The 23,761-nt window shown below is 42.1% G+C and overlaps 2 protein-coding genes across 4 annotated transcripts in view; both read left to right on the top strand.

Annotated features, from left to right (window-relative positions):
- Positions 1-654, top strand: part of LOC133452249 (E3 ubiquitin-protein ligase Rnf220-like) — a 138,592-nt gene extending 137,938 nt beyond the window's left edge. The window contains exon 7 of the mRNA XM_061731470.1: positions 646-654. Within this exon, the coding sequence (XP_061587454.1) occupies positions 646-654 (9 nt within the window). The remainder of the gene's footprint in view (positions 1-645) is intronic.
- Positions 655-2,203: 1,549 nt separating this feature from the next.
- Positions 2,204-23,761, top strand: part of rnf220a (ring finger protein 220a) — a 36,052-nt gene continuing 14,494 nt past the window's right edge. For 2 of the 3 annotated variants that reach the window (XM_061732801.1, XM_061732804.1), the window contains exons 1-7: positions 2,204-2,405; positions 2,552-2,594; positions 4,413-4,537; positions 6,366-6,495; positions 15,201-15,393; positions 15,509-15,564; positions 16,681-16,783. In XM_061732801.1, coding sequence (XP_061588785.1) covers positions 2,379-2,405; positions 2,552-2,594; positions 4,413-4,537; positions 6,366-6,495; positions 15,201-15,393; positions 15,509-15,564; positions 16,681-16,783 — 677 coding nt within the window. In that variant the 5' untranslated portion in view covers positions 2,204-2,378. The remainder of the gene's footprint in view (positions 2,406-2,551; positions 2,595-4,412; positions 4,538-6,365; positions 6,496-15,200; positions 15,394-15,508; positions 15,565-16,680; positions 16,784-23,761) is intronic. The other variant, XM_061732803.1, reaches the window with a different exon arrangement.

Raw genomic sequence — 23,761 nt, 5'->3', positions numbered from 1 at the left:
AAGCACTTTAGGTGTCGCCCTATAAGACAGCTGAGAAACTGCTGAAACTGACAAACCTCCTAAGACTCAACTTTCATACTGCCATTAATTCAAATGTCAGGATAAGTTGACGATCCAGGAATCCAAGACACGTTCCCGGCATTGACATTTTAGGTGTATTAACATTGTAGCAAATCATGAGACTTCCATAATATATTGAATCAAATAATGAATTTCTGTTATTATGACATATATCTGTGTAGCAGAAAAAAAATGATGGCAAATTTGGGGTTTTATGCCTTTTCAGCAGTTAAGTTGACTAACAGGCCAATCTTCTTAAATCTCAGATGTCACCCTGACTGCTTTTATCTCTTCTATTCATCAAAGTTTGTTCGGGTAATTCCTCGGGCCGTGATGTATCTCAGGGTTAAGTGGGTTTCCCCCCTAACACCATAAAATAAGAACTATTAAGTCCATGCAGACGTTACATCCATATGTTAGGATGACACAGCTCATAAAGACCTTATAGCAATAAAGGAGATTTTCTCATTAGGTGAAACTGCTGAAATCACCTTATATTATACAAATGATTAAGTCAATGGTGACTCTTTTTAGCACCCTGAAAATAAAGCATAATGGCAGACTTTGCCACCTCCTCTCTGCCAGTCGGCCTGAGTGCACTCTACCTTCTCACTTCTAAAAACCTGACCTATCAGCAGCCATTTAGTGAGTGTGTCATAATAATAAGGTGGCGGCGGTTACGCGCGGCCAGTAGGTCTATAACTCAAGCGTTGGCGGGAGGCGGTTGGAGGTGAAGGCCTGGCCGCTTGACGGCTCTCACCGTCAGGAGATGAGCAAACGGTGAGGAGACGGCCGCAGTGTCAAAGAGAGGGTACCCGTCACCACAGGAGAGGGCTGCTTTAGTCAGCATATAGTTAACTCACAGAGGCCTCTGGGTTTTAATCCCAGTGGACCCGGGGTGCACCTTTTGAAATTGACAGAGGTGCAAAGGATAGATGAATCTGACCTCAATTAATTTCATTATACTGTACTTTTATCGCTAGGACCATTACTTTTAATGATGCAGGTAATTTACCCGAGGCAACTGAACTAGCCAGGTCCCCAAATGTTCCAGAAATGCTTATAAAAGTGCATGATTAATAATTTATCCCACATCTGGCAGTGCTTGAAAGTAACTGATTGCAATTATTGAAGTATAAGCTTTTGATTTTTTTTTTGGCATCAACACCAGAGTAAAATTATGGAGAATGCTTTGCTTTTATCTGCATCGCAATTTAAGCATATAAAAAAATAATATAAGATTACGAATTTAGGATTTCTCTCCTTTTCTGGACTTGTAATTCCTTACAACCATTGCAAGAAAATAAGGATGTTTCGTTTTGCGCAACACAGTATTGCATCCCAACACGTTTAAACCTAAAACACCCCTGGTGGTGGATAAAAGAGAGGAAAACCCTTAATTTTGTGATTTTAAGCTACTGAACTTAAATCTTCTCCTACTATATAGAGTTTCTGACAATTATAGCGCTACAAACTGATACATTAGTCATGATTGCTGATGTAATCAATTGAAAAAGAAAGCCCTTAATCAGAATCAGAATCAGCTTTATTGGCCAGGTTCGAACATTGTCCAACAAGGAATTTGACTCCAGTAATTTCGCTCTTTAGGTAGTAAAATAAACAAATGTGGTATTTCTATGTACAGAATAAACATTTAAAGGTGCAGCAGTTTGAGGTAGAGAAAAAGACAGTTCTGAATAAAAATAAAAATAAAAAATAAAAATAAAAATAACTTATTTACAATTTTACAAGACAAATTATACAAAAAATACAAAAAAATTATACAAAGAAATACAAAAGTGAAAGGTGCAGCAGAGTGAGGCAGACATGATTATTAAAGAAGGTGCTAAATGATTTTTATTGCACGTGTTTGGTTACTTAAGCATTTAGAATGCTTTGGGACATTTTATTCCAAGTAAAATCTTCTATTTAATACATAGCTAACATTTAAAAACGATTCTTATCGTCAGAAAAGTGAGCTGCATGTGTGATAATCTGCATGCAAAACATCAAATCTATCATTGGGATCTCTTGACAAAAAAAATAAGTCCCGTTGCTTCCCCCTAGCGGCCGAGAGGCGCAACAGCTTATGACGTGTCCCTACTTCCGTTTGCCCGCGCTCACGTGACCAAAACAAGCCAACATGGCGTCGGGCAGGAGTGATATTAGCCGATCCGGGCGCCACTTTCAATCCTTTCCCATCCGGATCAAATTTTAGACGCAGCGTTCAGTTTGTTGACATGTTGAGTCTGTGGAAACACACTCGACCCTCCTGCAGACATGAGTTTTAGCGGCTCAGCGAGGGAGATGTGACAGTTATGGAAGAGCTGGAGAACAAGAGAGAAGTAGGTTCATATGTTGACACTGCTGAGTCCCCAGCATCCGCCGCAATCCCGCTCACTACGTCCCTATTTGCACTTGTAAACACATCATACTGTCTCCTGGTGATCTAATGAATATCCCCCCTCTCTCTTTTCTCTTCTGCTTGCAGACATTTTTACGAGTTCGGGCAAACAGGCAAACAAGATTGAATGGTATGTGCACAGGTCGTTTCAGCGCCCCAGAGACTTCATGCTCACATTAGTTGATCTGCTTTACATGTGTTTTTAAAACAATGTTGCCCATGGAATTGTATAAATGTGAAAACAAAGTGAAAATTATGTTCAGTTATAAAGTCAAAGGAAAATGCAAAATAAAAAACTGGTAATTAACCTTCTTGAATACTGGATGTGAACCTATTTACTGAATAAATATGATGGGAATTGTTACCAGATACTTTTTGTAAACATTAAACATCTTGTGGGATCATGCAGCATGGGATGTGGTTTGATGATGTCATGTTTTGGACCCCTGTGGGTCTTATGGATGTTTTACAAGTGGCCTCCCAGACCCCTTCTCATTCAAACAAAAGGGGAAGTCTGTCCAAACTTTTGCTCTGTACTATATATATATATATATATATATATATATATATAGCGTCTATTACAACAGAAGTTGTCTCTAGGCGCCTCCCAGAGACCCAGAACACGACCCCCGAGCAATTATTACATAAACAATTAACAAAAACCTTTATTATTATTATTATTATCATGAATAGTCTTATTAAATATACCCATTACTTTTAATACTTATGGTATACAAAAAGCCCCTATGCTCTCTGCTAAGATCATCTTGATTCCTGATGGCTTCAGTTTAGGCCTTTTAGCGCGTTCAGGAAGCCCCATATGTTATTTAACATAACTGTTTTAACTGTTTGTAACTTTCTAATTGTCTTATAGAATCATCAAAATAGACAAATGAATACATTTTAAAAATGCAATGGGCATATATTTAGTTCAGTTGGATTTATAATATAAATTAACATCAGTGTTGACCAAAGTGTTTAGTCAAACTCAGTCTCTTTAAAAAAAAAAAGGATCATTTAAGGATATTTTTTTTTGTTTTTTAACTGGTCAAAAGAATCATTCAGTTGTTTATTAGTTGTATACAGTCATATAGAGAAGTGTTTTATTCTTAATTCAGTAGTAGTTGTCTCCATCACAGCACAATATTGTTTTGTAGTTTAAGTTTCGTGCACTCTGATGTGCTCTCTGGCCTCACGAGGAACCAGGGGTGATTTTCTCATGTAGAAAAGTATCCCTGCGTTCGTGGGGACCGGAGTCCCCGCCGCAGCTAATTAGCTTCCCTTCCCGATCTCTCTTTAACCACGTTCCTCCTGATCAGCGTCAGGGAGAGACTTGGCAAGCCGGTGTCTCCTCAGCCCTCCCTTCTCGGCTTCTTCCCTTTTCTTGCCCTGCAGTTATGGCGCGCCGCCTTATGTCCTCCTTCTCTCCCTCCTTCCCTCCATCCAAGCGCCACAGTCCCTCTCGGCCTCCCTTGCTTTCCCAGCCAGCTAAAAATTAATGTCCCCGTGCGCTATTTGCAGTTAAGAAAAAACGACAGAGACTCGGGGTGCAATGACGGCTGTTCTGCCCTGTTAAATTTCTAATTAAATGTGTGCGTGGAGGGGGGGGCGGGTGGGGAGCTGTGACAGAAGGACAGGGAAGGAGGGAGAGACGGAGGGAGCGGGATGATGCTGATGTAGAGTGAAGGCAGAGGATTGAGATTGTCACATCCAGCTGTTTCATTCTGAACGCATCCCAGAAGGTGGCAAGTTTAGCTAAATCAGCCTCCTTTCATTACCATGCAGGCTGCAGGACGGAAGAAAAAGCCCTTTTTTTATCTGACTGACTCAAGTAAAATTCATCTGACAGATAGATAAACAACAGTAGTGAAAGCTGAAATACACAGATGTTAATTACATCCACACTAAACATTGATCTCTATTTTTTTTTCTTGCTCTTCTCATCCAGCCCGCATAGGGAAGATGAAGAGGAGGAAGCCTGAGGAGGGGGGCCAGGTATGTCCGCTGTGCAACGCCCCATTGGCTGGGAGCGAGGAGGAGATGAGTAGACATGTGGAACAATGCCTGATCCAGGTAGTACAGTCCGCGTCCAGAACCCCTTCCTGCCGCCAGTCGGACAGCCTTTCTGCCCCCGTCACCTCTCTATTTCCCGTAGTAAAGTCACCAGTGCCATCATCCAGAAACCACCAAGTTCTACTAGACGTTTAGCACCACCTGTCTTTCTCTTCTGCAGTCTCGTCATATGGGGTTTATCTGTCTGCACGACTTAAAGCATATACCGTATTTTCTGGACTATAAGCCGCTACTTTTTTCATAGGTTTTCAACCATGCGGCTTATACAAAGATGCAGCTATTCTGTGGATTTTTCTTCCACCGCTCGGGGCGCTCTAACCGGAATTAGAATCAAAACTAAGACAAAATAAATGCAAAGAAGAATACGCTACTTCTTCTTTAGCAGATAGAAGTAGGTAGAAGCAGATTTGAAACAGATAAATAAATACCGGTTATCTCGCTATTCTCTTGGTTCTGTCCCGTTTTAATCAGCAAAGTTGCTGCTGTGTTAAAAGACACTGTTACACTGCAAAAACTCAAAATCTTACCAGGAATATTTGTCTTATTCCTAGTTAAAATGTCTCATTTTTAGTCAAAAAAATCTCAGTCAGGAGTCATTACCAGAAAAATCATTTTCACCTGTTTCAAGTAGATTTTCACTTGAAATAAGTAGAAAAATCTGCCAGTGGAACAACATTTATCTTCTCATTACAAGCAAAAAAAATCTTGTTCCACTGGTAGATTTTCTACTTATTTGACTTATTAAGTGAAAATCTACTTGAAACAGGTGAAAATTGTTGTTTTTTCCAGCGATGAGTCTTGTTTTAATTGTAATGAGATTTTTTTTTTACTAAAAATGAGACATTTTAACTAAAAATAAGACAAATATTCTCGTTAAGATTTTGAGTTTTTGTAGTGTAGGAAAGGATCTATTTAGGTACAAACATGTACATCATTTACAGTTCAAAATCGTTCTGTACATGTAGTAAATATCTAATCTAACAACTTAAATATCTGCGGCTTGCATATCTTTTTTTTTTTTTTTAATAGAGCGGGTGCGGCTTATAGTCCAGAAAATACGGTATTCATGGAATTTGAACAATGATATCCCAGTTTATCCCATATGATGCAGTTGCTTCTTCTCCACTGGCATGTAACCTCTGAGCACGAGTCACGGCCCCTGTATGTACGACAGGGGTGCTGGGCCGGTCACATGAAGCCTGCACCAACGGTGACTCCTTCTCTCTCGTAGACCCTCAACCGTTCCTCTCTAGAGTAGACCACCCACAAATCACTTCCTGTAATTAACAAACTTCCGTCGTCTCACCTCATTGACTTCTCTCCATCAATGTAGCTAGAGATACTAATTCCTGTCCTCTTCTAGCACACTTTAGGCCTTCCAGTATGGAAGCTTTCCCGCCGATCTTTGTCTTCTCTACACATGTGTTTGCTTTAGAAAAGGAAAAGTGGAATAAATAGTGTAGATTTTTACCATTTTTATCCATATTATATCAATATTATATCCATATAGAGGCAAAATAAAACCTCATCTCAAATTGGACTTTGCATTTAAACCAAAAAAATGAAAGAAAGTGGTTAAAGTATTTAAACTGTCCACATATTTAGTGCATTAGTTGCAAACCCTAAACTTTACTGTAGTTTAAATAAATTCCAACTTTTTCATGTGGGACCCAACAGGTTAAACCTGCTTCGGGAATTTGGTCTTGTCTGTCACTGCACCTCATCTTTAAAGATTAATAAAGAAATATTCTGTCATGTTTAGCCAAACACTGTTTATGCAATATGCCGTGTTTTAAAATGCGGCTCTGTGTGTGTTTTTGTGTGTCAGCGCGAGGGCGCTTTAGCTGACGATGACTCTGCAGACATGGATGGAGAGAACGGCCGGGGCTTTGAGGAGTACGAGTGGGCGGGGCAGAAGAGGATCAGAGCCACGGCTCTGCTGGAAGGAGGCTTCAGAGGTAACAAACGCACAAACGCAGTATTTCCTACTCGCTCAGGGCGGCTCGTCCGTCTGAGGAAGCTGTGTTGTCAGCGCTGGCAGCGGGAGCGCTGCGCGGCGATAAAGAAGTCCAGTCCTGTGTTTGTTGGATGACTGACCGACCCTCCTCGGCTCCAACAGCAGTTTGTTCTCTCCCTCCTCCCTCCCTCCATTCTCTTCTGTTTGTCTCCTTCTGTGTTTCCTCTGCTCATCCATCATTCACTGTGCGAGCACTGTTAGTTCAGTGAGACTGGTGCTGAATGTGACCAGGGAGCTGTAATGGTACCAGGGGTCTGGTGGCACCGAGGGCTGGCCCGGGGTCAGCCCAGCTCAGCTTGGCTAGGCCCTGCACAAGCTCCTTAGCGAGGGGAAGGAAAACACATTTAGCTGGGCAATTGACCCGCTGGCCAGCGCTGTGTGTGCATGTGTGTGTGAACAGAAATGCAATTATAGAAGTGGATGGGAGAGCCGGTCACTGGGGAGCACGGCAGCGGCTCTGACGGCACACCTTGTGTGCAAGCATGTAGCCGTCCATAACACCGGTGTGGGGGTCTCCACTACATTCTTTACTGTTCTCTACCCAAACTTTCATCTAACTAGTCTTTTCTAGGAAGTTATATCTGTATGGATATGGAAGTAAAGGCTTCAAAATTATTTTATTGTAGGATAATGTAATAAAAGGAAATTAAGTTGCTTAAAATGATTTAAATGTTCTAAGATTTAGGTTTTGGACGACTGAAGCAAGAAAAATCACTTACTTCATAACCTCTGGATTACATCAACTAACATTTGTTTTCTTTATTTTTTTCCTGTCATAAACATAAATAAAAAGCAGAAAACCTGCTCATTAGAAAAACCAAAACAAGAGAAGATTTGGCATGTTTACTTTAAAACTGAACAACCAAAATAACGTGCACATCCATGATTGTTTGATCTCGCTAAAACTTAACCTTAACTAAGGTACTTATAATAAAGGCAAACAAGGTATTTCTCAGACGTGATCATTTTGTATGTTTTCCATCTGTACTGCATTACTGATGAATAAGTTACTTATAAACTGGCAGTTTTCTAATATAGGTCGTTTTCACAGACGAACCAAACTAGTTCCTTTATCTTCTTAACGTGCTTTCAAATTAAATAAGAGTTCGACATTCACAGAAATTCCCCCATTTCTGTTATCTTTCACTCATAAATGATCAATACTGACATTTGCCAGTGGTCAGCTGACAAGCTTCAAACATTCAGGGACCGAGATGGTTATATATGCGTGTGGTCTTTCGACTTTGTCACAGCCTTCCAGGCCCTCATACCCCCCCCTCTGCAGCTGCAACTAAATCCTCCAACTAAGTATATAATCCCTTTTTGCTGTAAAATGTCCTCTACCTACTATTTTCTGAAAGCCGTGTTTATTGGTAAATTCTTTATCAACTTCTCTTCAGTTTTTGAGGTGAGACCAGAATGTCTGCAAACCCCCTGCACAGCCCCCTCACGTGATGTTTTGCACTCTGGATCCCTGCTAATGTGATACTGATAGGAAAACCCTACCAGAAAACACTTCTGCTTTCAAATAACAAGCATAATTTTACATACTTTCAACCATTTTTAACTGTATATTTCTTTTTTCACCTATTTTTTCCTCTTATGTGCTTTGAAAAAAACAGAAACATTCTCAATAAGGCTGTTCTTATTCATTATTTTACCAGTTTCTGTTATCAACCAATACAATGACTCAGCAAATAGTAGCCTTTTAAAAGGAACATTTTTAATCAAACTTCTAATCAAAGTTAAATTCTGTTTCTTGAATTACCGATCTGCCCGCGGCTTGATTATTTTAACTTAATTCTTCCCCACAAAGCCTCTCTTTGTGGCCTCAGTTGTGTAAATGAGCAGAGGAAAGACAGCGGTCCATCAAGATCTGCAGATGGAGCTACAGGGCCGTTGTTATCTCTCTGAGGCTCGTTCAGGCTCTCCCAGCTCTGCTCCTTCTTTCATGTGGCCCTTCTTCCCGTTCGATCCGTTGTTAAACACACACGCTGAGCCTCACCTGCCTCCCTTCCTCTGCCTGCAGAGGAGACAAGACAGATCAATGCCGGAGCCTCGGCTAAACCGCAACAAAGTGGAGCTCTTAGGGTGGGAGGTGGCTTCTCCTCACTTTTCATCCGTCTCCCAGACACGCCTCCCATCCATCCGTCCGTCTCGCCTTCACATCGTTAAAAACGAGCCTGGACCCTTCTGCTGGGCCCTAATAGGGAACCTTGTGATGTGACGCAGATAACTGAGGTGGCCTGGGGAGAGCAACTTGAAACGCACACATGTACACCCTCACACACTCAGCAGAAGGCTCAGAAGGTGGATTTGGTGTTGAAAGCTCCTCAGTGGTTCTAACACACAGCTGAATCCAGCAGGCTCTCCAGAGCCAGACAGAGCCGGCTAAATGGATATAGAGAAGTTGCAGGGGGGTCTCCTCAGCTGGAGAGATGAAGCGAGGGCCTATCCCTCTGTGAAGTGCCACCATCCTTCCCCTCCCTTTGAGAGCACGGGGAAGAAAGGCAGGGAGACCGGGAGAGGAGAGACGGGGGATAAAAAAAAAAAAAGATGGAGCCAGATCAGTTTATGATTCAACTCTGTGGGAGTGAAGACTTCCCGGCTTAGCCGGGTTGAAAGGGAGCATAAATCTCAGATGGAGAACTTTCTTCATCGGTCTAAAACTATGTTTTATCAGTTTCAGATTTTAGTTTATAAGTTGACTACTGAAGGAGATGGATTTGAAGGAAGTTTCCTTGTTAGGAAATAAATGCTAAAGTCGGTACTGGACAAGTCTACCACAAATAATCTAAAACAAAACTACGTTTTTTGTTTATTTTTACTAGACCACTAGATTATTACAAATTAAGATTAGGACCTCAGCGTTATCACTTACAGTAATAATAGATAATTTCTGTTTATAATATCAATTAAACACTTGACTTTTAAAGAAAAAAGAAAATGAAATGAAATAATCCTTTCTGAATCTAAGGTGGCAATATTTTATTTTTTTATGTTTTTTTTTTTTAATGAGTTCCATATTTTCCGCACTATAAGGCGCACCTAAAAGCCTTTAATTTTCTCAAAAACCGGCAATGGCCTTATACATGATCATTACCGTAATTTCTGTTACTGTGGTCAGGGGGATTGTGGGTAATGTAGTTGGTGTTGCCAAAGTAATGGCGCTAAAAACGCCAGGAATCGTCACAGACGTTCAAGACAACAGCAGCGACGCTGACTCGCATAATGGCGACTTTGACAAGACGGAGCAAAGCTGGTTTTTATTTTGTTAATAAAGTTTGACATACAGTACTTTTCTTCTTGTTTTTTTTTTTTGCATTTGCTGTAGGATTTTGTAGCATTTCCTGTAGCGCAGCTCCATCTGGTAGATACGTAACTCAACCCCAGCCACTATAGTACGGTATTTTACCATATATTTAGTGCGCCTAATAATGCGGTGCGCATTATAGTGTGGAAAATATGGTACTTGTTCCTACACTACTTTACTTTTAACTAGTTTGTTTTTTGTTGTTGATGAAGTTAGATGAAGATGTATCCATCCCAACTATTCTTTAAGTCAGTGAGGTCACGCAGCTGAATGATTTGTTTGTGGTGACCTGGGATTTCAAACTTTTGTGTGGTTATTTAATGGAGCAGACTTTTCAGGATCTGCTTTAAAAGTCTCACGCTGTCATAGATTTTTTATAAAAGCTAATATTTGGAAAATAAACAGGAACAGGTGGAGAACTGCAGCAACCCTTCAGCTAACATCAGGTCATGCAAATTTAAACGCTGACAAAATAAGGTACCAACCTCGCACAGGTGGAGTGTACTTGAATGTTCAAATGTTGAAACATATACATATATATCTTAGTCCACCTTGCACCTGCACGCTAGGTATTTTATGCATTATTAAAGAGTTGAAAAATGCCACATTTAAACGAGGTTTGAGGTGCACGAACTGATCTCTGAGTTCAGCCAAACATAAATAAAACGGCAGACAGATGCTGGGGTTTGATATCGGGTCGTCTTCTGAGACCGGGGAGGAGACAGGGAGGATTATTGCGGGCAGAGATGGCCCAGAAGGATAGAGGAGAGGAGAAAAATCTCTGCTTTGTACATGAACTTCAAAGACGACTTTCTTATGTCTTTGTGTCTGGGTCCCTTTCCCCACGGCCCCCCCCGTCCCCCGTCTCTGTGACCTGTAAATGGCAGAAAGATAGTGTGATGACCTTTGACACGCCTCCTCTCTGCTTCTTAGGGGGTCCCGATAATTGCTATGGTAACAGGATGTTGTCGAGGTCGGTCGATTGGTTGAGCCGAGCTGCCAGTCGGCCTGATGAGTCCTTTGATCCCGCCTGCCTGTTCAGATGTGTACCGTGCAGCCGCGTCGCGGTGACTCGTATGTAAATCTGGGGTCACTTTTGTGGCTGTCGTGAAGCGTGTAACTCTCCGGATGGAATGTGTAGTTAACATGCTAAAGAGTGAGCCATATTCAGATGTTTGGGGTAATGAAAGAGTCCCAGACTGTGGGGTAAAGTGTGCGCGTCTGTATTGATTCATCTTATGTGGCGGAGAAGACGTGGGGGAGCGCTCATCGGGCAGGACTGGTAGGAGTGATACGGAGTGGAGGAGGAACATGGAATGATACAGCGGAGGAGTAAAAACAACGTTCGGGGTAAAACAAAGAAGAGGAATTGGGGAGAAAAGTGAAAGAATAAAAGGAGGGATGATCGCAGGCAAGGTGGGCAGGGGATGTGGGGAAAGGAGAAAAGAGAAGGGAAGAATGGGGGAGGGGGTGCGGGTGCATAATGTGAGTGAAAGGCAGTTAGAGTGGGGCTGACCTTTTCCTGGCCAGATTAGATTGGCCTGCCAAGACTGCTTAGAGGGACAGATAGAAGCACCGGGATCACGCTCGTTCAGAGCAAACAGGCCCCACACACACACACACCGGCACAGCCAACATGTCACCAACATCTGCAGCCTGTACACACACACACACACACACGTCAGTTCAGGGGCTGCCGGCTCATAAGCGCAGGTGTATAAGTTCCAACATCATATCCATTCAAGCAACTTTTTGTAAATGGATGAAAACTGGAGCTGCGGTAAACGTAATTTTCTCGTCCAATTTTCGTCAGATTTGCTTCGTAAGAGCTGAAATCAGACGTGAAGATAAGTGAGAGGTGGCCGAGGCTGCAGGCTGGTGGAACACCTTTAAAACCTATTCAACACCTGTACATGCCACAGTTTAACAGTCAAGTCTTACATTCCTTAATATGGACATCTTTTTGGGTTAACTCAATGTTATATTTGCTAAAAGTGTAGCAGTTGTTACCCCCCCCCCCCCCCCCCCCCCATAGCAGTGAAGTTTAAGTCCAAGATTCACTCTGGTTTTCTCCTCCATTATGACTTAATTCTCAGTTGGAAATATAGTTGCATGTAGGTGTGTATTGACATCCTGTTTTCTTTAACGATTTATTGTGCAGCCCTACTATCCACATTATATAAAAGTCATGTCATTTGTGGAAGTGGTCCAGTTATTGACTACATGAACTACAGACCTTGAACTTAACATTGAATTCCCTTTTTTTGATGTAAAAAGTAGACCACAACATTTTTTTATGTACAAACCCCCCCCAAAAAAAAACAAAAAAAAAAAAATTTTGTTGCATCATCTTTACGTTACAAGATAAGAGACGGATGCAACCAGCGTCAGGCTTAGTTTTTCAGACATTTGAACATAATGCATGGAGAAAGCACTGTTCAGTCCACAACGTAAAGCATTCTGTTTATAACATATTCAGACTAAGCAAAATACAGTTTCAAGCTTCAATATTAAATCCCGAGCTCATAATAAAGTAAAGAAATGTAAAACCTATGCAGATATGTTGAAGTTAGCTGACCTTGCGTGACCATGTTCATACATGTCCCCCGTAGATGCTGCAACCAAAAAAAACTGGAAAAATCATTTTAATTTGCTTCAGCAGTGATGACACATCTCATTGTAGTAGTTTTCAGTTGTCCCACACTCACAGCCCATTTTCCTTGCTAATTTTCTGTTTTTTTTGGGGGGGGGTGAGGGGTCCAGTAGAGGTAAAAAAGTTGGGTGCAAGGGGAACAAAAACTGCAGCAGTTACTCACGTCTCTCCAAAGCTTCACAGGCGAGCTGAAGCAGCTGATTTGCAGTCTCGACAGGGAGACCTGGGTGCAGCGAGATTCAGATGTGCTCTGAGAACAACTGTTATTGGAAGTGCAGTATTGAAAGTCTCAGACGGGGACAGACAGGTTAAAAGGGAAGGGTGTCAGCTGTGTCGGGCTCCCCTCAGATGCAGCACACTAGTCCACCTGAGAGCTTGTAGAAATTGGAAGAGGTGTAAATAAGATGGGTGTCAGGCCTGTACCTGACAGTCTCACACAGACAGCTTCAGTCACACACACACACACATACACACACACACATACACATACACTCACACACACACACACACACACACACACACACACACACACACACACACACACACACACACACACACACACACACACACACACACACACACATACACCCAGCTTGAATAGTCTTGGTGTAAGTGACATACACTCTGGAACACAAATACACACCTACCTACCTCTGTGTGGTTGATGGGAGCAGTTTAAGTGACAGGTAGACAGCATCTCACACACACACACACACACACACACACACACACACACACACACACACACACACACACACACACACACACACACACACACACACACCTTCAAGGAGTTGGAGAGATGGGGCCTAAGTGACAGATGGACAGACGGTCTCAAACAAACATTGAAGAGATACCTCTAAGTGACGGACACACACACACACACACACACACACACACACACACACACCCAGCTGTGGTTAAGTGGAGCTGAGGGGAGCAGTCAGGCAGTGGTAAGGATTTGTCTAAGCGTTCATCACTTGGTTTATAGAAGTGCCACTCACACACTCTTACACACACATTCCCCAGTTTTCTCAAAGATTGATGGGCAAAGTGTCAGTCTCCATCGGTTCATTCCACGTCTGAACACTGGCTTTCTCATCACTTTTTTTTTTTTTTTTTTTTTTTTTTTTGTCCCTGACCACATCTTTCCTTTTCTCATCTATTTCCAGATTATCTAAAAGTGTTTAATTTGGTTCAGAGAGAAGCTGAGTTTAACAGCTTGGAGTTTCTATAAGTGTCTCAAAAACTTAAAAAATCACTTTCACACAGGTGGTGAAATCCACCAAACAATTAAGCAGGTGCAGCTCACAACCCGGGATGATAAATATTAATCCACTGAAGCATGTTTAGTCTTAAACAAAGCAAAGTGCCTGGGATGTTGTGACCGGATGGTGCACTAATGTAAATGACGCAGTCACACAACCTGTCACTGACACGTGAGAGCCCCATAATCCACCAAAAACACTCATTCAGGGTTAGTGACACTGTATTTTTTTTTGCAGTTATACAAGAAAACTGTTGAAATGCTCCACTAAAGAAGCTTCTACAAAATAGAAGTGATAAAAAAAACTTCAGGACATCAGTGGTGATTAGTGCAGGAGCAGCAGTGGTTGATGGGAGAGCTGCACACACATTCAGATCCATATGCAGGTGGGAAGGTTTTGCAGCTCTTTGGAGTAGTTTGGAATAGGGACGGGCGGTATGGACTAAAAAATGTATCACGATAATTTCTGGCATTTATCCCAATAACGATAAAAAAAATACCAATACAAAAAGTGTCATCAACGGGAATTTTCCTTCCTTCCTTCCTTCCTTCCTTCCTGCCTTCCTTCCTTCCTTCCTTCCTTCCTTCCTTCCTTCCTTCCTTCCTTCCTTCCTTCCTTCCTTCCTTCCTTCCTTCCTTCCTTAAATCAGGCTTTACACAAAAACGTCATCAACAGGAATTTATCGTTTTTACCGCGAGATGACAAATTCTTACTGTGGGGAATTTTTTTGACGGTATATCGTGAACGGTAAAATATCACCCATTCCTAGTTTGGACGTGGAAACAGGTGACGGGAAGCGTCAGCCGCCCTCAACTGATAATGAACAGGAATTAAGTTCTCAAGTACCCCATTTAGAACGAATGAGTCTGCACGATGGCTGAATGGTGTTTAAAGGTCTAAATTATGACATATTTTCTCCCACGGTGTGAAAACTTACAAAGAAATTACTGAAAGCAGGCTTATGAGCGTTTCAAGTGAGGTGTTTCTTCCTCATGGTTAGGTTTTACTGCTATCCAATCACCAAACCACTGTAAACTGATATTTTTGAAAGCACTGAGGCCATAAACATCTGACAGTGATACAACGCTGAGGCAGCGCTGCAAGGAGAAGCAAAAAAAGGGGCAAAAAATGTGACAATATTTCAAAGTGGCTGGCTTGAAACAATTTTTCTGTTATTTAGGATGAATTACATGACATTTTTTCCTCTTTGTATAAGTAGTTGCAGACGTTTGAAAAAACCTTTGCAGATCATATTTGTGAAGAGGCTTGGACAAAGTGATTTGTGTACATGTTGGAATGTGTTGGAGTTCAAATGCTGAGTTCAAAGAGCACAGTTAGAATAACAGTCTTGGTGTTCTTTTTCCAGTTTAATAAAGTTAAGGAATGCTGAAAGTTGCGTTCTATCTTGGCAGGATCGGGGTTTGCCACGTGTAGCATCAAGGAGAGCGCGGCAGACAGCGATGCCGACCTGGACGTGGACGGCGACGACACCTTGGAGTACGGCAAAGCCCAGTACACCGAGGCCGACATCATCCCCTGTTCTGGGGCCGGGGAGGACCAAGGAGAAGCCCGGGAGAGGGAGGCGCTACGAGGAGCTGTGCTCAAGTACGAAGCCCTTTCCGCTCAAGCAAAACACCAACTTAACTTGCAGCACAGCTTAAACAACGGAGAGCATCCGTGAGCCGCCGTTTTTACTGACAGCTTTGTGTCTTTGTTGCAGCGGCGGGATGCCTTCTAACAGAATAACGCCCGAATTCTCCAAGTGGGCCAGCGATGGTGAGTAAAGCCGTTGACACGTTGGCCAGGGAGGATTGGGCAATACTGGCATTAGTGTTGAAGCAATATCGATTTGGTTTGGCTTTTTATTACTTAGATATCAAGTTGCATTGGTTTTAATGTGTAGAATCCTGTCAGCTGTTAAAATAAGTCTCAAAATGTGTCGCAGCTGATATTAATGAAGAGAAGAGATACACCCCACTGGTATTTACAGGACTGTCTCAGAAAATTAGAATATTGTGATAAAGTCCTTTATTTTCTGTAATGCAATTAAAAAAAAAAAAAAAATGTCATACATTCTGGATTCATCACAAATCAACTGAAATATTGCAAGCCTTTTATTATTTTAATATTGCTGATTATGGTTTACAGCTTAAGAAAACTCAAATATCCTATCTCAAAAAATTAGAATATTCTGGGAATCTTAATCTTAAGATGTAAACCATAATCAGCAATATTAAAATAATAAAAGGCTTGCAATATTTCAGTTGATTTGTAATGAATCCAGAATGTATGACATTTTTGTTTTTTTAATTGCATTACAGAAAATAAAGAACTTTATCACAATATTCTAATTTTCTGAGACAGTCCTGTATTTGTTGAAGAAATGATCAACTATGAATTCTCTCGATTTATTTCACTTCTTATTTTTGTGAGCATGTGAGTTATATTGGGCTTAATGCATCAGAACTCTGTGGCCCGCATGTAGAAAATATCCTCTTCACAGCATGCCCATGCTCGCAACTGAATCTAGAAAATATGCTGACACTTGCACACATGTCAAGTCAAAGAACATGGATGACGTTGGGTTTCTTTGCTGCAGCGGTGTAATGTCCTCAGGTAGAACTGCTCAACGCTTTGTGACTTTTAAAGTTAGTTATAAAGTTATAAAGCATTCAAAAACTAGCCTATGCAATCCTATGATGTCATTTGTGTGCCTTGGAAAGACTTTTCATCATCTCTAAGCAAATGCCTTTGCTTTACTATACGTGTTATTCCTGCAAACATGTATTCACATAAACAGCTGAGCTACTTATTCCACTCCAGCACAAATTGTCATGTGTTTTCCTGAGCTGCATTGAACTCACCGTGAACCGTCTATTTCTGTGTCTACAGAGATGCCTTCCACGAGCAACGGAGAGAGCAGCAAGACAGACGCCAGCACTCCTTCATCCTCCTCCTGCACTCCGCGCACCTGTAAAAACAGTGAGATCGAAAAGTAGGTCGCACGCATTGTAATGTGCTTCTGTGACGGCTGCGGGGCACGACACGCCGCTGACTTTCAATGTACAAACGCACAGCAGGGGGGCGTGAGCTGCGACCAGCGTGCCGTCTTCCTGCTTCTTGAAGTGAAGTCCTTTCGTCTACCTGAGGGTCGTTTTAAAGCGCCACAACAAACCCTGACGTCTCATTTTCTAAACTTTCCCACTGCAGTCATTTTTCTCAGAAAAGATCCACTCTGCTGCGTTCTTCCTGTTCTGGGATATCGTCATTATTACGTTTCTCTACCAATGTTGTAAAAACAAAAACGCTACTGCTCGATCATAACGGCGTGATGTTCAGTTTCACTTCGTAGATAGATGGATCAATACCATAGATCATGTAAATGATTGAATCAGCACTGTGTGGCTTGGTCCTCTCCATATTAAATATCAGCAGAGGAGATAATTGGTGAATAAGCAGAGGAGCTTGATGCGTATTGATCAGAAACAGCACCGTCAGACAGTCCAGCTGAGTGTGTGTTTGCTGAGTGGAGGGATACACTCAATAAGTTGTTGTCTTTAGTGCAATCAGCCCAGTTTCAGTCTGTGTGTCTCTGTGTGTGTTTTTGAGATATCGACAGCGTCAGCGTCGAGCAGCAGCTGTCGGACAACGCTGATTGGTTCATTACTCCATAAATGCAAATGTACAGTTGGGATGAGTCATCGACAGCTGTTTCGAGTCGACGGCGGCATTCGGGAAGAAAGTACATTCTTGTACACGTTATGATCAGACAGCACAAAGTCGCATCTTGTTTTAGTGATGCACAACGTTGTGTTCCAGCATCTAGCTAACTAGGATGCAGCGAGTAAACTGACTAAATACAGGAACATGAAAAGAAGTTTTCAATTATTACATTTGGAGTGAATACGAATGAATAGTAATGATAAAAAGTCATATGGTCTTGGTGCAAGAGAAGAATTAAGAAATCAGGATTTTTGAGAAAGCGGGGCATTACGTATCCTGCAGTATTCAAAGTTTTCTTTTAACCAGATATTTCAGTTTTTAGAAGAGATGTTTCATACCTGCCACAGTTCCAGCTGTGAGCTCCAGCCTTCTTCAAAGCGCCATCGAACGCGTCGCCGACGTGTCATTGGTCAGCTGGTCGGGCTGGAACCCCTGTCAAACCCCTGTCAAACCCCTGCTTTCTCTTCCAAATTTAGAATATATTGGTCTCAGATGTGATGATGTTGCTCGTGTCCCCATCCATGATACGGTTCATCCCACTGAAACAATGTGTGGTGGCTGATTTCTGATTTTCCTGTTGTGCTTTGTCCCTGTTACCCCTTTTCCACCAAACCGGTTCCAGGGCTGGTTCTGGTTCTACATAACTAATGTTTGCAGCGACGTGGCTCCCCTTAGCACCCCAGCTATGAAAAAACAAACCAATTCCACGCTGGTTCGCAAGTTAAACGAGTTGTGAACCAGAACCAGCCCTGGTGGAAAAGGGGTATGGGTCCTGTTGAATCACTTCGCTAACTTTAAATAAAGTATTGTAGATAACAGAGTAAAGCTAAGGAACTCTGTCACAGATTCACAGACTGAAATGGAGACGACGTGTGTCATTTAAGTTCCAGCAGATGAGCAGCAGCCGGTCGTAGAAATGTATGAGGAAGCTAAACACACAAGACGTTAAAAAGAAAAAAGACTATATAGGATGATTATTGTTAAGTCAATTTACAAGTTATAGGTTTAGGCTTTGCGTTTAGAACCTTCAGAATAAATTCAGGTGAAGTGACATATTCCAGCTTAATTCTTCACCTTGGTTTGTGAAACCGTCCTTTTGTCTTTAAAACTGAACAAATACAACTTCAGATCAACAAAAGCACATACCATATTACACACGGACTGTCATTAATTGTTTAACACAGTGGGAGGACAAGCCCACTACACCCTTACAGACAAGAATCTTAGTAAATTGCATTTTTGTCTTAGTTTTTGTTCGATAAATGGATGCTGTCATGCCTTACTTGTTGCTGTTCAGCTGAGGTTGTATTTGGCTAATTTTAATGATGTTGTGATACATAAACACTAAGAATTTAAGGAGTCATGCATTTTTTATTTATTTTTTACATGACTACATATAAAAGTGGACTTTTACATGCACAGCGACTCTGAAGCAATTAGTACGGCATCGCTTTGCTGTTGAAAGCTCCCCTCTTAATTTCTCCTCCGACTTTTTTATAGTGGCACAAATGTTGGTGTGTGTGTGTGTGTGTGTTGCAACATAATGTTCCAGCTGAGGTTTTAGTGGCTGCCCGGAGCAGAATATACCTTAATCTAAGTATCCATTTAAAGGAAGCCAACGAGATGCTGAATGATTTCCCTGGAACCGGCAGTCAGCCGGCTGGCTGCAACAATTTCCTGCCTCACTCCTTCCCTCTTGCTGTAAATGCATGTATTTGTACAGCTTCTGTGCCCTTCCGTCCTCAAATGAAAATGAGATTTGTCTCATTTCGTTACATTGATACATGGTATGTGCGTGTGTGTGTGTGTTTGTGTGTGTGTGTGTGTGTGTGTGCACATGCAACGTTAGTGAAATCTCTATCTGTCTCTGATCCCAGATGGGTAATGATCTGGTCGCCTCCCGGGGCGTCCTCGTTCCCTTGCTCATTCCCCTACAAAATAAATGAGCTTGCTCGCCCGCCCTGGCTCTCTCGCTGTCTCTAATACACAAACACGCACACACACATGCACACGTGCATGCATGTACACGTACAGTGCCCGAGACGCTTATTCCCCTTCAAGATAAATGGGCCCTCCAATGTCGCCAATGCGATTGCTGCCAAATTCGGTGCTACAGCTGGAACAATGCGGAGTGATTTCCATGTGGTTTCTGCATATAATTGAATCTGTCCTCAATTTGGAAGTGATGAAGGTGGAACACCCCATTCTCCCCTGTTCTCCCTCTCTCTTCCTCTCTCACACACACACACACACTGCCCACCCTCAGACTTTTCTCCTCTCATTCTCCACCTTATTGTGCTGTCGGTGTGCCACATTTGGCTGTCTTTGTCCTTTCTGTCTCTTTCTCATTTCTGCACTTTCTCCTGTCCCTGTTTTCTTGCAGGCACTTTAAAGATTTACCTAACCCCCCCCTCCTTCATTCCCTTGGCTTTTGCTGTCTTAGACCTGCACACACACAGACACGTGCACACATCGGGCCGAGGAAGAGGGCAGAGGAAATCAATAGTTTTAGTAGCAGTGTTTTATCATGGCGTGTCAGTGTAGTTAAGGCCTCAGTTAACGGGGTGCAGCACAGAATGATGCTCAACCGGGATTTACAGCTACTGTTTTTTAACGGCGCGTACACGTGAGAAGTGTATTTACCTGCAACAGAGACCGGACCAGCCGACAGCGGTGCCGGGATAGTTTTTTTTTGGAATTAAGTGACATTTAATTTTATCAGTTGTGTGTCCCCGCGCTGAGCGACAAAACCGAATGAGGCCAAAATGTAGCTAGACAGCAGATGAAGACACAGACCTGATTGAGATGGATGGTGGAGATCTTCAGCTACACACACAGCCACACTAATGAAATGAGAAATGACCTGCACACGTTGGGGACAGAGCGCTAAATAGAGGGGGAGCAAAGCCATCCATCTGTCTCTGTCGGGGCTTTGGCGCTTTGCTTCTCACCATATAGAGTACCCGAGATGGAGACGCACCACCGTTCCCCCGTCTCCTCCACCCACACGCGTGCACGCGCCGTGCAGGAAGCCCACTGGGGCAGTAGCAGCTTTGGAGCGGGGACATCTCACATCAAAGTTTTATACCTGGTCCTTAGATCGCGGCCACCGATGAATACAAACCAGGCCAGGACCTCGTGCCATGACTTCCACTCACACATAAAGAGCAGCCCTTAAACATTTGTGGTCGCGTTAAATACATGTGGACGCTAGGGCTGGGCGGTATGGACTAAGAAATGTATCACGATAATTTCTGGCATTTATCCCGATAACGATAAAAATGACGATAAAAAAATACCAATTCAACTCCACCTTTGTAACTATAAATCTATCTCGCTCTCAGATCCGCCATGTTTGTTACACAAAAATGTCATCAACAGGAATTTTCTTTCTTTCTTTCTTTCTTTCTTTCTTTCTTTCTTTCTTTCTTTCTTTCTTTCTTTCTTTCTTTCTTTCTTTCTTTCTTTCTTTCTTTCTTTCTTTCTTTCTTTCTTTCTTTCTTTCTTTCTTTCTTTCTTTCTTTCTTTCTTTCTTTCTTTCTTTCTTTCTTTCAGGCTCATTTCCTTCCTCCCTCCCTTCCTTCCTTCCTTTTTTCCCTTCCTTCCTTCCTTCCTTTTTTCCCTTCCTTCCTTCTTTTTTCCCTTCCTTCCATCCTTCCTTCTTTTTTCCCTTCCTTCCTTCCTCCCTTCCTTTTTCCCTTCCTTCCTTCCTCCCTTCCTTTTTCCCTTCTTTCCTTCTTTTTTCCCTTCCTTCCTTCTTTTTTCCCTTCCATCCTTCTTTTTTCCCTTCCTTCCTTCTTTTTTCCCTTCCTTCCTTCCTCCCTTCCTGTTTTCCCTTCCTTCCTTCCTCCCTTCCTTTTTCCCTTCCTTCCTTCCTCCCTTCCTTTTTCCCTTCTTTCCTTCTTTTTTCCCTTCCTTCCGTCCTTCCTTCCTTCCTTCCTTCCTTCCTTCCTTCCTTCCTTCCTTCTTTTTCCCTTCCTTCTTTTATCCCTTCCTTCCTTCCTTCCTTCCTTCCTTCCTTTTTCGTTTCATTCCTTCTTCCCTTCCTTCCTTCCTTTTTTTCCCTTCCTTCCTTCCTTCCTTCCTTACTTCCTTCCTTCCTTCCTTCCTTCTTTTTTCCCTTCCTTCCTTCCTTCCTTCCTTCCTTCCTTCCTTCCTTCCTTCCTTCCTTCCTTCCTTCCTTCCTTCCTTCCTTCCTTCCTTCCTTCCTTCCTTCCTTCCTTCCTTCCTTCCTTCCTTCCTTCCATAAATCAGCTTTACACAAAAACATCATCAACAGGAATTTATCGTTTTTACCGTGAGATACAAATTCTTACCATGGGGACATTTTTTGACGGTAAATCGTGAACGGTAAAATATCACCCATTCCTAGTGGACGCAGAATCTGGAAAAGTGCTGTTGACAGAAAATAAGAAACTTCTCTCCATCCTCTTTGTTCACGTTGCTTCAGACGGGGAAAGGGAGTCCTGCGCTGAGTTCTGCAGGAGGGTTTATTAGAGCCGTTAAAAGAAGAAACTGCATTGTTTGAAGGAAAAGCCCGGCCGGCTCGGTCCATCCGACGGTCCACTGCTGCTTTATAAGCTAGCAGGCTAATCAAGGCTAAATGGCTTTTTACAAGCTCAGCACTAATAAGAGGAGAGGGTAAAGCGCTTTATAGGGCACCGGGGCAGTGAGTTGGGCTCGGGCTTTATGGACACGGGATGATGATGGTCGGGGTTGCAGGGAGCAGCTGGCTTTTCCTGGAGACGGGCGAACAGAACTCGAACCGACTTGAAACTTGTTGTTAAATCCCCATCTCCGTGATGACGGACAGGAGGGCCGACCGCCACAGAGAAGTGCTGTAACCGACTGTGACGTGCGCCTCCCCTCGGGACAGATGAATGACTTTGTAGATGCAAATCTAATGGTTCCTTTCATTTGTGGTATTTTATTAAGGCATTTTTATACCACAAGAGCTCATTTATAGTTGCTACAGCTTCAGGAGGGACGGAGCACTCTCTCTTTTGTCTCACGTGACAGCAGCTCCTGAGGTTCGTTTTAAAAAGTGAGACAAAATGTAGATAAATGGGTGGAGCCGCAACTAATGTTCTTCATTATCTTGAACTGTTTACACAGTTTGTCTTTTTCTTTTCTGTAAATACCAGAAACTGTGTGACTTGATTTCTTGTGACATCATCAGGGGTGGTGGTGTTTAAAAAGAAGAGAACCAGAAACTGAACACATAGTATATAGGGCTGGGGATCGATTCAAATATCAAAAATCGATTCGATTCTTAATATTCAGAATCGATTATCACGCTTTGATTCGATCCAATTCGATCTGATATTGATTTGGGTTACTGTTAATAATACTGTTTTTTCAGCTGTTGCATGAATTATATGACTGTCTAGTTATGCAACATATTAATACTAGTATTATATTGAGATTCAACAGCAAGTATTGGCAGCTAATGATGCTAATGATACATGCTTTAAACATATTTAAAGGCAAAAACATGGCACCAGTTATTCTCGTGTCCAACAAAATATTCCTTTTTTGGGCATAAACAAAAAAGTACCAAAAGTTGTAATGTAATGATGAAAAAAAAAAAACTTTTTTTTTTTAATCAATCTTTAGACATATGAATCGATTTTTAGGAATTAATATGAGAATCGATTCAAAATCGGAAAATCAATCTTTTCAACACAGGCCTAATAGTATACGCTATAATGAGATCATATATCAATCAATCAATCAAACTGTATTTATACAGCACTTGTCATACATATATGTAGCACAAAGTGCTTTACATGTTTAAAGATCGTACAATTTAAAAAGTAAAAAATATATATATAAGGTGAATGGTTTTATTTTTTGAATCGAGACCTGCACTCCGAACTTAACACAGACTCAAGTCGTAGCAGTCTGTCTATTCTTGATTGCTCTCCCCAGTAGCTGTTCCCTTCTGTTGTCTGAGGATGCAGCAAATGGAGCCATATCTTAGGCCTCACACACACACACACACTCACACACATTCACACACACACACACACACACACACACACACACACACACACACACACACACAGCCACTTACTGCTGTCTTTCACTCTCACGCTCCCTCCCTTCTCTCTGTATGTCCTTCCCCACTCAGATCAATACCATAGATCAGCAAGCTATCAAGCTGCAAAATGACCACATCACCATAAATACACACACTCTTTTTAACACACATAACGGCTATTGCATCTCACCGGAGAGCGAGCGGGCG

This window comes from Cololabis saira, chromosome 10 (assembly GCF_033807715.1).
Source record: "Cololabis saira isolate AMF1-May2022 chromosome 10, fColSai1.1, whole genome shotgun sequence".
Lineage (NCBI taxonomy): Eukaryota > Metazoa > Chordata > Actinopteri > Beloniformes > Belonidae > Cololabis > Cololabis saira.
Note: the sequence above shows the minus strand (reverse complement) of the source record. Positions and strands in the feature narration are given on the sequence as shown.